Raw genomic sequence first — 17,256 nt, forward strand, 5'->3', positions numbered from 1 at the left:
AATGGTTGTGGACTGAGGCAAAGACATTCCAAGAGTCCCAATTCTGCCCCTTTCTAGCTCTGCGAACCTGTGTGAGTTATTTAACTTTCTGACCTGGAGATAAGGACTGCAGTCCCCTAACAGGGGCACTGTGATGCAAGGGAGAGAATGGCTCCAAAGTGGCTCCAGAGAAGGTCTCAGAAATGTCTTCTGTCTTTACCTCTGTGGCCTACGGTAAGCAGGAACCCAAGAATTAGGTCTACGATCACATTTAGTACTTAGGCAGGGACATGGCCCTCTCAGCCCTGATGAATACACTACATGGGATACGGGAGAAAAATAAAATCGAGGATCTGAGTTCAAATTTGACTCAGTCACTTGACATTTTTTAGCTCTGTAACCCTGGGCACGTCACTTAATCCCTACGCCCTCCGGACTGACAAAAAGAGAAACAACAGAAAAAATACAAGAAACAAACAAACAAAAATCACGTGACCTCAGCCACTGACTTAACTCACCCTGCCTTCCGTTATCTCACATCAGAAATGAATGGGTAAATGATCCATTAGGAGCCTTTTTGCTCCTGGAAGGAAAACTAAGAATACTCTGGACTCCAAATCAGTTCTTGGAGCTTTGAGACTCACTAATTCAAGAGGGTTTCACAGTCATCTGCTGGTCATAAATAGTCTTCGGAATTGACTCAGCAGAGCCCTAACGAACGCACAAAGTACGAGTCCTGCCTGCATCAGGGCCATTAACAGCTAGAAGGCTTGCTGCATTTCCAATGGCTCCTGGAAACCAAAGACCCCTACCTCCCGTACCCCATTTAGACAGGAAACCCTGCAATTATCTGGCTCCACCACTCCATTCCCAATCTGCTGTTCCATTAAAGTTTATAAGCCCTAATAGACAGTCATCACCCTTGGCAATGCTCCTGCTCGCAAACGGCCGCCATCCCTGCCTGAGGATTTATGAGCGGTGAGTGTCTCTGGTGGGAGGGGGCGCTTCATTTCTGCAGACTGGACAGGAGGAGGCCAGAGAGGGAGCCAAGGTGGATGGAAGGCATCCGTCCCCTCTCACAGGATAGTTAGTGGAGCTAATTACTGAGGGAAAATTGGAGATCATTCATTAGGCTGCTCAGCAAATTACGGTTTGTTAACAATGATTTATAGTGCCAAGTGCTGGGTAACTAAGCTAGGTTTTTTCCAGTGCAGGCGAACAGGACATGACAGTCTATTAGCTGTGCTGATCGCAACAACTTGTCACCAGGGTGCTTTTGTTAAAGAGGCGATGTATTTCAAATGAGTAAACATTTTCACACAAAGCAGAAGGCGTCTTCTGCATGCTCTGGCCTTTAGAGCCAGTGACTCGCCATCAGTGAAGGACCTCTCCTCCAGCTGACTCGGGGAGAACATAGTCTTGTGCTTCCCTCTGAAATGTTGGACTTCCAATGGATTGGGAAGCATCTCACTCACTGCCTGGCCAGAAGATCTCAGATGTCATCAGTGCAATCTAGCAGGCAGCTGGTGGGGTTGGACATCAGGAGAGCCGACGTTCAAATGATCTATCTATCTACACATATACATACACACACATATATATATACATATATATGTTTATAAAATATATATGTGTATGTATGTATATATATAAAATATATATATGTATATATATATATATGAGTGGGTATGTATATATTGTGTGTATATGTGTATACATGTGTGTGAAATTAGACCTTTGTCTAAAGTCATTGTCCTAGTTTTCTCCACTGTAAAGTGAGTCAATTGGACTCAGTGACCACTAAGTCCCTTCTAGCTCTAAATATATGAGACACACATATAATATACATTATATATGAGTATACATGTGTATAATGTATATATGTATGTATAGAGAGACAGGCCTTTATTTTCTTATTTTTAAAATGGGACTAATCATAGCAGATCCCTCCCAGAGTTGTCAGATTCAGAGCTCCTGATTCTGAATTTAAAGTTCCTAATGTATATAGTTTTGCAAATCTTAAAGCACTATATAGATCATAATTATTAAATAAAATGCCAGTCTCATATATTTAGAGCTTGAAGGGACTTGGTGATCGCTGAGTCCACTTGACTCACTTTACAGAGGAGAATACTAAGACAATGACTTAGAGAAAGGTCAGAGAATCCCAGATCTGGACCTTAGAGGTCACTCAACTGAAACCAGGCTCTCTGACACTGGAGCTATTATAGAGCGCGAGAGTTATCCGAGTAACCCAAACAAGATCTGGACATAGGTTCTCCAACTCTGAAGGCATCAAGCATCAGCTCTCCAGTCTTCAAATGGTCTGGAACAAAGTGGGTCAGACCTGGAGTTTGTACCCTCAACCCCTCACACTGACTCACTGACGTCAATGAAATGACTACGGATCCTCCTTGCGGGGAATTATCAGACCACTAAGAACACAGGACCCAGACACCTAAGTCAGCTCAACGATCATGAGTCTAAGCCCCTCACTTTTCTGAAGGATAAACTGAGGCCCATTGAGGGCAACAGACTTCTCCAAACTCACACAAGTAGAAAAGTTTCATGGTTGGAGTTTGGGCTCAGAGCTTCTGATTCAGGATTTGAGGTTCCTGTTCAAAAGATGCTCACACCAGGAAAGATGCTCCTTTGAAATCAGATGGGCTACAATATTCTACTGGTAGCCTCCCTTTACAAGCAATAGCAATAGCAGACCTCCAATACAAACCTTCAGGAACCAAGCACACAGCCAGGACCCAAGAGATAGAATAGATACAGCTCTTCATGGGAGCCAAGAATTCACCTCCATGGTGGCCGGCTTTAACTATGTTTACATGTATACAGACACACACACATACACACACAATCATGATTTTAATTAGCCTTGAGGTACAAGTAAGACCCAGGCCCATAGTTTGACCTGTTATTTTTTTTTTTTTTTTTATCCTGGCCAAGTCACTTTAACACTGAGAGCACCGGGAAACAGATCTCTTAACAGAATAAGTGGCAGAGAGGGTGATGATGTACATTGACAGACAGAATTTCCTAGCCAGGGAATTCACTATTCTAGTGAAAACAAAGACACAGTCACTCTGTCTAGCCTCTCTGAATAAGCAGCCATTTAAACAGAGCTGATTTGCTAATTTCCTGCTTACTCTCTTGACTGCTATTTGGTATGTGCATATGTACGTGATTGTCCTATTCCCTCTTTCCTTACTTCTTTCTTGTTGCACAGTAACAGAGACATACTATATCAAGGCACAGCTTTTACCTTGTGACTGACAGTCTGTCATTTAAACCAACATGGGGCTTATTTCCCCATAAAGCAATTAAAGGAGCAAACAAAGAGATCCTACTACAATCACGAAATGTTTGAAGAGTAAAGGGAGCTTGGAGATCTTGCAGGCAATCATGTCATTTCTGTGGAGGAAAAGAATGAAAGTGACTGGCCCATCATCCCCAGGTCAAATGGTGAGTGACCATGTGCACACAAAAAGGGAATCAGTTTATTTTTTCTGTCAAATTCATCCCTAAATAATCTAATTAATTCCTCCTTTAACAACTTAGAGGGTTTCTCTCTTTCTACAAGTTAGGAGTCTAAAAGGTAAGGGAGATAAGACAGTAAAGGAGGATACCTAGTGATCAAGAGCTAGGCTGGGAGAGTTGGCCCAAAGAGCTCGGGGTTGGGGAGAGAGATTAATCAGGCTCAGGCTCGAAAGGTAGCCATTCTAGGTTGGTAAAAAGCTTTAAGTGCCAAAAAGAAGAGCTGATATTTCATCCCAGAGGTAATGGGGTGCCACTGGAGTTTATTGAATTGCAGAGATGACACGGTCAGATCTATGCTTTGGGAAAATCATCTGGGCAGTTGTGCGCAAGATAGAGCAGCATAATGGAACCTTACATATGGTGTCCTGACTACCATTTGTACTTATCTGGAACCACTGCAGAATCGAGACACTGTTTTTCTGATAAAATTAAATTTGCCATTATATGGTAGCCTTTATTTGTTTTGTTGTTTTCCTCTTAAGGTCCCTTTTAAAAATGGTGGTTGAAGAACAGTTTTGGAACTTCTGTGTTCCATGAATCTTTATGAGGGGAAGCAGATTCCTTACCAGTAACTGGAGCTTTGGTTTTTGACACTTGGTGTCCTGGAAGGGGGATTTAAAAAGCTAATTCACAGACCGAGAGCTAAGGAGGAATTTGATGGCCATGAAATCCAACAGGTTCATTTTACAGAGGAGGAAACTAAGAACTTCTTCACAGAGGAACTACATGATTCAAACCCATGTCCAGTGACTCCAGCCTAATACCTTACCATTGGACTGTAGTGTGCACACCTTAGCGCAATGGTTCTGGAAGTGGGGCAATCATGTACACATGCACATGTTATTATTAGTCATTTTTCAGTTATGTCTAACTCTTCCTGATCCCATTTGGGGCTTTCTTGGCAAAGATCCTGGAGCAGTTTGCTATTCCCTTCTCCAGCTCAGCTTACAGATCAGGCAACGGAGGTAAACAGCGTTAAGTGACTTGCCCAGAATCCCACAAACTAGGAAGGATCTGAAGCAAAATTTGCATTTGGGACTTCCAGACTCCAAACTTGGCAATTTATCTACTGCCCCACCTAATGACTCTACACACTCTTAACAGAGTAAGTTATTTTGGTGGCAGGGAAGATCAAAACATTTAGAATTGGACATCAATGTCAAAACAACTACAAGCAAAATCTCAAAGAAAAATGTGAATTGGACTCTGCCCCCTCAAAAGAACTTCTGGAGTAGCTCAAAAGGAATTTTTAAAATTAATTAAGAAAGGTGAAGAAAATTTCAGAAAAGAAATGAGAGTAAAGCAAGAGAATAATTTTTTTAAGAGCTTGATAAGCACAAAAAATAGAAAAATATGTACAAAAATTCATGAAAAAACCAATTCCTTAAAAAGTAGAATTAGCCAAATGGAAAGGAGGTTCACTGAAAATAATAATTCCTTAAAAATCAGAATTAAACAAAAGAAGAAGCTAATGATTGCTTGAGACATCAAGAAACAATAAAACAAAACAAAAGAATGAAAAAATAGAAGAAAATGTGGAATATCCCATTGGAAAAACAACTGACCTGGAAAATAGATCCAGGAGAAATAATTTTAAAATTATTGGACTACTTGAAAGTCATGATCAAAAAATGACACTAGATATCACATTTCAAGAAATTATCAAGAAAAACTTCCTTGACATTTTAGTACCAGAAGGTAAAATGGAAACCAAAAGAATCCTCCAGCCACCTCAAGAAAGAAATACTAAAATGAAAACTACCAGTAATATTATAACCAAATTTCAGAGCTCTCAGGTGAAGGAAAAAATATTATAAATAGTTAAAGAAACAATTCAGTTATCATGAAGTCACAGTCAAGATTACACAGGATTTAGAAGTTTCTAAATTAAAGAAGTGGAGTGCTTGGAATAGAATTATACAAAAGGCAAAGGAACTAGGTTTATAACAAAGAACTACCCACCCAGTAAAAATGAAAAAAAATTATTATTAATTATTCAGGGAAATCGAGAACTTTGAGCATTTTTTGTGTAAAGACCAGAGTTGAACATGTCATCTGAATTTTAAATTCAAAACTCAAGAAAAGCATAAAAATGTAAACAGGAAAAAGAAGGCTTAAGGGATTCAATAAGGCTAAACTTTACATTCCTAAATTAGAAGATGATACATTTAATGCTTAAGAACTTTATAAATTTTAAGGCAGTCAGGAGAATAGACAGAGGGTATGGGTGTGAGCTGATTTTGATGGAATAATTTTTTTTTAAAATTAAGGGTGAGAAAGAAGATTGCACTGGAAGGAGACATAGGGAGAGGTAGAATAGGGCAATTTATCTCATATGAAGAGGTGCAAAAAGACCTATTACAGAGAGGGAAAGATGAGGAGGACATCACTTGAACCTTACTGTCATTGGAATTGGCTCAAAGATGAAATAACACTATAAGGAAGTAATATGGGAGAAGGATAAGAGAAAGGGAGGTTAGAATTTAAGAGATCTTAAAGGTCATCTAATTAGCTCTCTAATTTTACACATAAAGAAATGGTGGTCAGAGAAGACCAAAGATCATCGATAATACAAAGCAAGAAGACATCTTAAAGGTCTTCAAATCTGACACACTAATTAGATCTTCAGAGAGGTCAGACGTCAATTGATATAAAGTGAAAAGAGGTCTTAAAGGTTATTGGGACCAACACATTAATTTTACATATAAGGAAACTTTAATCCAGAAAGTAAGAAAATCACAGATTTAGAGGTAAGATATCTGAAAGTATCTAGTCCAATCTACTGGTAAAGAATCCGACGCATGGAGCTAGAAAGTGATCTAAAGTTAAGAAACAAAAAAAAGGCAGTAAGTGGTGGAGTGGTAAGATTTGAATTGAAATCTGAAAACTCAAAATTCAGCCTTCTTAGTACAACATAAAAGCTGCTTAGTAGGGCTCAATCATTTCATTATTTAAGGAATCCTCAATATTGTGTTTTTCATCAATTTCCAAGGGCATTTCACTCAAAAGCCACTATAACCAAAAGTATCCAAATCTCTATTTTTCTCTCCAATCTGGAATTTTACTACCTACACACACTCTAAAACCAGGAGAGTAGTGTGAACATCACTTTGAATGTTCAAAACAAAAAGATACAGTTTAAATACATTTAACACAGTGAAGAAAATGTTCTCATTGCTTGTAGCAGGAAAAAAAGGAAAATCCTGGTTCATGTTCCAAATGCTAAGTATATGTGCCAACAAAATTAGGATATAGATTCTAACAAGCCTATAATTCCATTTATATTTAGAATATTGGCCTGAGTATGAATAAGAGATGAATAAGGATATACCACATGTACATATTATTCCAACGCTTCTCAGACATGAAAAGTACTCTAAGTATTTTTCCCCCAATCCCTTCTTTATTTTGTCTAGTTTAAGAATTCATTCCAATATGCTTATGTAAACAGTGTTTTTAGCTGCTATTCTCATATCTTAATTTCAGTGCCAACCTGGTGCTTTTTCACATAATGGAAAAGTGATGGGCCAAAGCAAAGACCTTAGTGACACAAAACTAAGGAGAATTATCACCAGAATAATGAAAAGGCACTCAACGCTCCCAATTTGTTTCCAATATGATATTTTAGAGAAAACATAAGGTGAGGAAATAAAAAGAATCTGTGGTATTTCTAATTTCTGATGCCATTGGGTGGGCGGGAAGGTAGGAAGATCTACACGATTTTTATAAATTGGGTATTATAGTCAACACCTAATCTGGTTTTCCTAAATAACTGTGTAAAAAAGGTCTGGCTCAACTACAAGTGTGATATTCATCAGAACAAAATAACTTCCAGTCTCCCTACCTATCAATACTTGGTAGAAAGGAGAAAGTTAAATAGAAATTCAAGTGGGAAAACGCTTTGGAATTGTTAACATACCGAAGAAGCAGCTGTAGGGGAAAAGATGGTACCATCAACTCTCCAACGAGCAATAGACACTTTGAGGCTGACTCACTAGGTAACAAAGGCTCTGTCTCCATCCAACATTACCGAAACAACTTAGCGTCACCTTGAGATTTGGGTTCAAACCTCTTTGGCATACTCGGACTTACCTGGTCTTGAACCTTCTTAGTGGACAGAAGCAAGGCTGAGAAAAGAAATATTAAAAAACAGAGAACAAGGGAAACCTGGAAGCATCATATCGCTTCAAAACACAAAGCCACTGTCGTCATCTCATCTGAGTTTCCAAACTGGAAGTCACTGGGGATGGACACGTGGACATGATCTCATGTGCCATTTCTCCAACCCAAGGTGAGACTGAATGGAAACTCTTTGGGGAAACAAGACTTTGCAACAATGTCAGTGGAAGGACACTGGCTCTTATGCTTTGATAATGCAATAATTATAGCAATTGGAAACACATGCTACTTGGATCATTGTGGGGCATTCTTCTCATGGTCTCGGACTACATGATACATCTGGTGTGTGTTTTCTCCATGTAAGTTAATAAAACTACAGGTTTTTTAAATAAGCAGGGTAATTCTAAAAACAACTTTTCCAACATAAGAAAGGGGAAAAGTCTTCGATATTCATCCAGCATCATGTAAGTGTAAAAAATGATTTTAGAAGCATAATCATGAAGGTGCTTTCCAAGTACTAATATATTATGAGAGAGGAGAGGCGAGGGAGAGGGGTAAGAGAGAGAATGGGGATGGAGAAAGAATGAAGAAGGAGGTAGGTGGGGCAAAGAGAAAATAATAGACAGAGTGGAAAAGTGGGAGGAGAGAGGCAGAGAAACAGACAGAAAGAGAGAGAGACACACACACAAGAGAGAGAGAGGAAAGAAAGACAGAGAGACGGGGGGAGGGGGGAGAGAGAGAAGAGAGAGAGCGGAGAAGGGAAAAGTGGGAAGGAGGGAGGGAGAGAGAAAGAAATGTATCCTTGGAAGTAAAGAAAAAGAGAAAACCATGCTCTGTAAACAGTAATAGTATCCAGAGATGATTTAGTTCTCTTAATCATAATGACATTAAAATGACCAGGACATTCACATCAGAAATAATCAAAGGCTTAAATAGGTGCTTAAATATCACCCCCCCCCACGTGCTTGTGTCCCTGCAATGCACACGTGTACACACACACACACACACACACACACACACACACACGGATATTTTAAAAGCTCCATGAGGTTTTCCAATCTTTGGGACGGAGGAGGCACTATTGACACTCTCCAGATTTCAGTTTCAGCGGGCCAACCCACATCCAGCATGCTGTGAAAGGCTGGCAGATGGAACATCTTCTGTTAGCTCGGCTACTGAATCAGGAAACCCAATGGCTGCCTGATGAGCCTGCTTGTGGGCATGAATATTCAGCTCCCACCATCAGGAAGAGAGCTGAAGAAACACAGGAGCTGGCTGTACCTAACAGGTGCCCAAACAGCTTTAGCCTTCGCCTCCTCGTTGGATTGGATTTGAGATTGGAGGGGGAAAGGCAAAAGAAATACAACTGAATCCTGAGTCTGTCTGTGTGTCTCTTTTCTTATTAATGGGTTTAGCAGGCCTCAGCAGGAAGAATGATCATTTTCAAGCCTGAGAAAGCTCTGAGCAGACAAGAGTCAGGATAATCCAAGCTCACTCCCCTGAAGAATGACCCTATTCCATCAGAGGCCTTAGTCCCGTATCAAGAACTTCTCCATCTTATTTTGTGCTTCTTAGGAAAAGGTTTCACCGAATCCAAGGGAAGACTAATTTTTGTTGTGTAATAAATGATGGGATATCCTGAGACCCTTAGGATTATTTGAGCCCTCAATCTTTTAAGCACACATTTCCTCATTTCCTACCATCCTTTGCAGAATGTTAGGAAACAGTATCAACTCTGAATTAAAATAGCTTGCCATGATTGGCTGAGAGGAGAAGGAAGGCCTGAAGGCCACCTTGGTCTAATTGTGATCAATAAATAAACCAAAGGAGGTGGGGAATCAAAAAATATTCATACACAGGCTTCCCACTCATCATTACAAGTAGCATTTTTCTGCATCTGAGGGTGTCAGACCTGGGGTACATTAAAATGAGAAGGGTCACTTTCATAGCAAATGAATCTAGCAAACATGCTTTCTGGACCACGCAACAAAACAGATTAATTGGTCTTCCAAATAAAATTGACCAAGAATTTTTTGAAGGGGTGGTCTGCCTATACTGAGCAACACTGGGGAGAATCATGGGAACCCATGCACCCATACTCCAAACTGGGCGCTTGCTTTCATGGCTACAAGCCATGGGATGTAGAAAATCAGTAAATGGGGAATTCTACACCTGTAAATCTGACCTGAGATGACAAGAATAAACCCAATAACATGTCTATTTTTTAAAAAATGAAAAATACAGTAGTCCACCATGCAGAGGTGTGGGGCAGGGGCTTCTTCCCTGCCCTCTTACTCAATAAGCAGGAATTTGAGAAGCAAAGAAACACCAGTGAAAGTCACATTCATAAAAGAAAAGAAACACTTACAAAGTAGCCGGTCCCCAAGCTGGAAGGCGCTGAACTCTGCAAGAAAGCAAAAGAGAGTGGGAAGTGAGCAATGGACCACTCTTGTTCCTGTCATCACTGGAAGTACTATCATTATAATTGTTAATACCCACACGGTGTACTGATGCTGCTGCTGCAGCTACAACTATTATTATTGTTATTCCAGTGGACACAGCTAACTACTACCACTACTACTACCACTATTACTACTACTACTACCACTACTACTACTACTACTACTACTACTACTACTACTACCACTATTACTACCACTACTACCGCTACTACTACCACCACTACTACTACTACCACTACCACTACTACCGCTACTACTACCACTACCACTACTACTACCACTACTACCATACCACTACTACTACTACTACTACTACTACTGCTACTACCAGTACTACTACCACTACTACCACTACTGCTACCACTATTACTACTACTACTGCTACTACTACCACTACCACCACCAATACTACTACTACTACAACACTACTACAACTACAACTACAATTATTGTTATTCCAATGGACACAACTAACTATTACTACTACAACTACAACAACTATTATTACTACTACTACTACTACTATTATAACTACTACTATTGCTGCTGCTGCTGCTGCTGCTGCTGCTACTACTACTACTAATACTACTACTACTATTATTACTACTACACTACTACTACTACTACTAGTACACCCACAACTACTATTATTGTTATTTCAATGGACCTAGCTAACTACTGTTGCTGCTATTACTGTTATTGTTAATACATTTCCAATGGACACATTATTACTACTATTACTTCTACTACTACATCTACTATTACTACTACTATCACCACCACCACCTCACTGTTGTTAGTAACAAGTTCTAATCCACACAGCTTATTATTATTATTACTACCTAAACCACCACTACAATTATTAACATGTTCTAATCCACATATTATTACTACTACTACCCCTACCCATATCATTATCATTAATACATTCCAATTTACATAGCTTATTATTGTTACTATCTATACTGCTATTATTTATACATCCCAATGGACTCACTATTTATGATTATGACTATGACTACAATTACTACCACTATTATTATTATTAACAACTTCTAATCCACACTGCTTATTATTATTGCCAGTGCCATACTACTAGTAGTATTATTGCTGATGCATTCCTATCTATACAGTTTATTATTATTACTATTAATACCCATACTACCACCACCATCACCACTGTTACTGCTTTTTCACAAGTTCTAATCCTCACACACTATTATTATTACTACTACTAACAATACTATTATGTTTATACATTCCTATCCACACAGATTATTATTACTACTGCATATACTGTTATTATTAATATATTCTAATAGTTTTATCATTATTATATGTTCTAATCCATACGGCTCATTATTATTACTATTACTATCCATACTACCACCTTGTCATTACTACTACAGTTATTATTAACAAGTTCTAATCCACACAATTTACTACTACTACTGCTGCTGCTTCTACTACTACTACTACTACTACTACTACTACTACAACTACTACCACCACCACCCATACTATTAACATTAATTCATTCCAATTCACACAACATATCATTACTACTACCCATACTGTTATTATTAATAATATATTCCAATACATATAGTTTATCATTGTGACTATTATAATTACTAATACATTCTGATCCCCACACATTATTATTATTGTTACTGTTACTGCTACCACTGTTATTACTGGTAACATTCAAATTGACACCGTTTATTATAATTATTATTATTACTGTCCATACTATTCTTCTTCTCACATTTCCATCCACATAGCTTATTATTATTATTATTACTAGTACTATTGCTATGGTTATTATGCTTGTGAACACATTCCAACAGACACAGCTCATTGTTGTTGTTATCATTACAATTACTATCCACATTATTGTTATTGGTTCATTTCAATCTATATGGCTCATTATCATTATTTTTATTATTATTGCTGCCACACTATTATTATTATTATTATTATTAATACATTCCAGTTCACCCAGCTCATGACTACCATTACTATTACTACCACTATTACTACTAGCGTGGTTATTATTATTGTTAGCACGTTCCAATCGACAGAGCTCATTACTGGCCTTTTTCCACCCGCCCTTTCATCATGGCATCACAGAGCTTTCACAGGCCTCTTGTCATCTGCTACTGATACAAACACCGTGTTCCCTAATTTCTCCCCCTTTACATCTCTCAACAACTTTGAGATGCTAACGTGCTATTTGCTGAATTCCAAGCTTCTGCGGTGGACGTAATTGCCAATTTATTTGACAGACAGCTGGGTAATGAATTAATGATGGCATTTCGCCCCGTGTGGAGACTAAACAGACACACATCAACCTGCCTCCCGGACTCGCTGACATTCAATGCCCTGGTCTCGAATGCTTGGCGTGGTGGCCACAAAGGGGCAGACGGGAGGAAAAAGCCAAGACCGAATTCAAAATAAAAAGCCCGATGGGTCTGGATGACTTTTTCAGCATCTGACCTGTGTGCCAGGCGTTACCCCCAGAGACTCCAGTCAGTGCTCACATAATGCTTTTCGAAAATGAGACATTTTGTAAACATAATTAGTAGTCAAAATGTAAAGAACGTGGGGGCCTGGGGGAAGCTGCCCAAGGCCCCCGCTTCTAGAAGCTCTCGGCAGGAGAATTGCCCATTGACGTACGGCTGCTCCTGATGGGACGAGGTACTAAGAGGAGGATAATAGCCTGCAATGGAGGAAGGGGTTCACCTTTGGCCCCATCCTGCAGAAAGGGGAAGGGAGGACAGAAGGATATTCAAATGGGACTAGCTGAAGTCTACCCTGCTGATTCCTTGACATGGTATCTTGGCTTCTATGAATTGAACAGTGCTTGAATGTGAATTCTGGGGGTGTGAATAGAAGGGGAAAATGAGGCTGGTTTATCACCTTGACCCAAAGAATTCCTACCGACTCCCAAAGAACACAGAAGGTCCTAAGACCATTTAAAGCTCCATCAGAGGCCGCCTCAATATACAGATGAGGAAACAGATCCTCAAGAGACTCAAAAGCCGGTACACCGAGTGAACAAAAACCTGCCCCTTCTCATCAACATTGGGGGACTAGATGAGTTGCCAATTATCCATCTCAACCTAACACTCATACACTTATAATCTTCACTGCAACCCAGTAAGGGAGGTACTTAATTAACTTATTTTACATATGGGGAAACTGAGGCTCAACACATTCAAAGCTAAGCAAGTCAAAGGGCCAAAGAAGCATTATGAGAAAATGGGCTAGGTCTGGATGGAGAAGACCTGGATTCAAAGAGTGACTTTATCACTTGGCTGGACCACCAACCTTTCTAGATCTCAGCTTTATCTCTAAACTAACATGGTTGAACAAAATAATGCATTGTGTTTCAGGAATACTGGCTTCAAAGGGAGAGGTCCTGGGTTCAAATTCTTCTCTATCACATGCCAGGTTACTTTAAGGAATCCATTTCCTTTCTCCAAGACTGTTTCCTCATGTGGAAAATAAAGGAGATGACTTCTTGATAGACGATTCCATGGAGGTGACTCAAGAGCTCCCTTGGGAGCTTGAGGACAACCAAAATTTAACCCACAGATGGACTTAGTCCCAGGCTATTCCAAAGAGGGAACACATAAGAATGGCCTTGGGGTGGTAGGGGGCGGTCAGGGCAGTTGCATAAATCAGTTTTCAAGTGATGGCAGCAGGAAAGTCCTCATGAATGAATGGCTTCCAATTCCCGTCACCAACCACATGGCTGCAGTGAGTGTAATCTGCCCATAGGATGGCAAGGAGAGCAAGCTCAGATGCTGGTGTTCACACCCCAAATCGGAGTCAAGGCCCAAGGAGGCGACTTCCTTTTAGAATGAGTTTTTAGATGTTGCAGGATTTACTTACCCGGATCTGTACCTATCACATACACACACACACACACACACACGCACACACACACACACACACACACACACACTAACTTAGATGGTACTATCTCCCCCTCCCCACCATTTTCCCCCCATCGCACCCCTTCTTCCTCCTATAAACGTATTTTTAGCCCAGGAGCAAAACTGCCACCCCCCAGTACGTATCATCTCATTGTACACCAAAGAAAATTACATCCTCGAGGTCCTGGAAGGCTCTGTTCAGCCCGTTTTGCATATATATTGTACATTACTTGGGGAGCTGGGTGGGGAAGAGGGCTTTGTTGGGCATATTTGTTCTGGCTATTGTTTATGCAGGTCTGACTGAACGAGGGAACAGTGGGTATCATTTCAATTTCTGATGTCAACATCAAATTACTTATTTAATTTCATGCCTGGCGAAGCATTGTATAGCTACACGCAGAATCATTTCACTTCATTTGTTATGCTGTGTTTTCGCGGCGATTGGCTCGCCTTCCAACTGACAGCTTTAATTACAACACGAATTTGATTGCCCTGCCGAGGAATTAACAGAACGCCACGGAGCACCCGAGCTCCCCCTCCCCCGCGCACACCCCCTCCGCCCCCCGGGCACCGAGACCCCCGGAAGAGGGCCCAACATTCAGGGGAAAGGTGGGGCCGTCGCAAGGGAGGGAGCGGCCTCTCCCGGCTAGGAACCAATGGGCACCGGAGGGACGGCCCCGGCCGGGGCAGAAGCGAAACTCGGGGTGGCCACGAAAGCCGCCCCACCTGCTGCTCTCCCACGTGCTCGGTCCCTAGTGCAGCACGAGGCCTCGCCCGCAGGAGCAGCACGGCGCAACGGAGAAGGCAAAGCATTTGGAGCCAAGTGGGCCCAAGTCCGTTTCTGGCTCCAAAATATAGCCTTACCTTACTTCCCTCCTTTCCTCCCTCCCTCCCTCCCTCCTTCTTATCTTCTTTCCTTCCTTCCTTCTTTTCCTATTTTCTTCCTTCCTTCCTTCCTTCCTTCCTTCCTTCCTTCCTTCCTTCCTTCCTTCCTTCCTTCCTTCCTTCCTTCCTTCTCTCCCTTTCTCCCTTCTTTCCTTTTCCCCTACCTTTCTTTTTCCCTCTTTTTCTTTCTATCCTTTCTTCTTCCCTTCTATTTTTCCTCCCACTTCTTTCCCTTCCTTTTTTTTTTCTTTCTTTCATCATTTCCTCAAATGATTTTATTTCCATCTCAGTTTTCTCATCATCAAAATAGGGATAATTTTTACACTATTTCACAGGGTTATTACTAAAAAGCACTTTGTAAATCTGAAATATTACCATTATTATTATCACATATACTTAACCAATTTCTGGTAGAATAACGGACTTCATTAAAGCATGCTCCTATCCACCCACTGGCTGAATCAAGTATTGTAAGTGGGACTTAGCCAATGGGCCATCAGCATTACAAAGAAGATGGCCTTGGAGCCTTACCATCTGAATGCCCTAGGAGCAGTCATGTAATCTCTGATTTCCTATTTATTAAAAAAATATATATTCTGATGGCCTCTAATTCCCCATAGAGTCACTAGATGGCGCCATAGAGTAGAGAACACTAGGCTTGGAATTAAGACTCATCTTCCTGAGTTCAAATCCGGCCTCAGACACTTCCTGGCCCCAGTGATTCTGGGCAAGTCACTTCACCCTGTCTGCCTCCGTTTCCTCATCGGGAAAATGAGCTGGAGGAGGAAATGGAAAACTGCATGTCTTTTTGCTAAGAAAACCCCAAATGGGGTCAAGGAGAGTCAAACAATAATGAACTCCCCATAGACTCAGGATCCCACTTCACCTACACTCAGCAGTCTCTTTGCCTCCCTTCCCTCACCTGAGAACTAGATGGATTTAATTAATTAATCAATTAATTAATGCGATTAACTGCCAATGGATATGAGGGTTTCAAAGACAAGAGTGAGCCAGCCTGTGCACTAAAGGAGCTAACAGAATATTATAGGAGACAACCTATGCAAAGTGTGTTTGTGTACATGCACACATACATGCAGCACATGCATGCACACGACCATATGCACACTCCTACCCATATGTGCATGTACACACACAATGAATGCAAAGTAATTTTTAAAGTGACTAAGCAGCTAGGGCAGAAGATCAGGAACAACTTCATGTAGAAGGAAGAGTTTAGCTGAGTACTGAAAGAAACTAAGGATTCCAAGAGTACAAAGCATGCGTTGGGATGGAAGGAGAAGGAAAGGGAAGGCACAAAGACATGGGGTGTTGTGTGCAAAAAAAGTTGTAATAATCAGTGCTCTGTGTATATACACACGTTATATACACATACATGTACATGTGTATATGCAATTTGTGCATATATACTCATAAATGCATATATTTGTATATAAACATAGATACACATATATTTGTACACACATATACACACATATTCTTGTATATGTTCATGCAGTCTCCTGAGGAGATTGCTTAATAAATATTTATAAATACCAACAAAGATCCACCCAGGGGCCCCAGCCTAGCCACAGTGACATACAGAATGGCTTCCCCAATGGAGAAAGAGGTTCATTTTAGGAGATGTTGAACCCCTCCCCTATTTTGGGCATACTTCACCAATCAAAGGTAAGGGAGAAGGAAGAAAAGGTATTTTCTTCCTCTTTTTCTGTCTTGGATGCCCAAGGCAAGGTCTGCTCAGTTTGTGGAACAGAAATTGTCATAGGAGCCTTGAAATTCTATGACTCATATAGAGACATGGAGGAAAAAAAAAATCCAATGATATGAGACATTAAAAGTCTCTCTCTCTCTTCCTCTCTCTCTCTCTCTCTCTCTCTCTCTCTCTCTCTCTCTCTCTATCCCCCCCAAACAAAATACAAATACACCCTACAGCCATGTATTCATCAATCTTGCAAACAATAGCATAAATCATGTTTGGGTCAAATCCTTCTAAGTGGAAGACCAAAAGGACTCTATTTTCTTATTCCTCCAGAAGGCACAGTTTCCTATTCCTTTTTTTTAAGAGCTTTAAGTGGGATTGAGAGCCCCAGAGAGGGTGGAGGAGAGGGGGGCAAGCGAATAGCTTCCACTGGCTTACATGCACCAAGTGAGAAAAATAACATGATTTCTGTCAGCCAGCCATCGGATACTATTTTGGGGCTCATTACAAGGCATCTCTTGTTTAACATGGCCTTTTTCTCTCTGTATTTCCTCCCTAGATCTGACCAGTGCTCTTGAAATCTCTGCAAATTACCTGCCTG

At 40.5% G+C, this 17,256-nt stretch overlaps 1 protein-coding gene across 1 annotated transcript in view; it reads right to left on the reverse strand.

The window, feature by feature from the left end:
• The window catches only part of AUTS2 (activator of transcription and developmental regulator AUTS2), a 760,235-nt gene that overhangs the window by 599,139 nt on the left and 143,840 nt on the right, over positions 1-17,256 (reverse strand). Inside the window, exon 3 of the mRNA XM_031968790.1 lies at positions 10,016-10,051. Within this exon, the coding sequence (XP_031824650.1) occupies positions 10,016-10,051 (36 nt within the window). The remainder of the gene's footprint in view (positions 1-10,015; positions 10,052-17,256) is intronic.

This window comes from Sarcophilus harrisii, chromosome 4, assembly GCF_902635505.1.
Source record: "Sarcophilus harrisii chromosome 4, mSarHar1.11, whole genome shotgun sequence".
NCBI classification, from domain to species: Eukaryota; Metazoa; Chordata; class Mammalia; order Dasyuromorphia; family Dasyuridae; genus Sarcophilus; species Sarcophilus harrisii.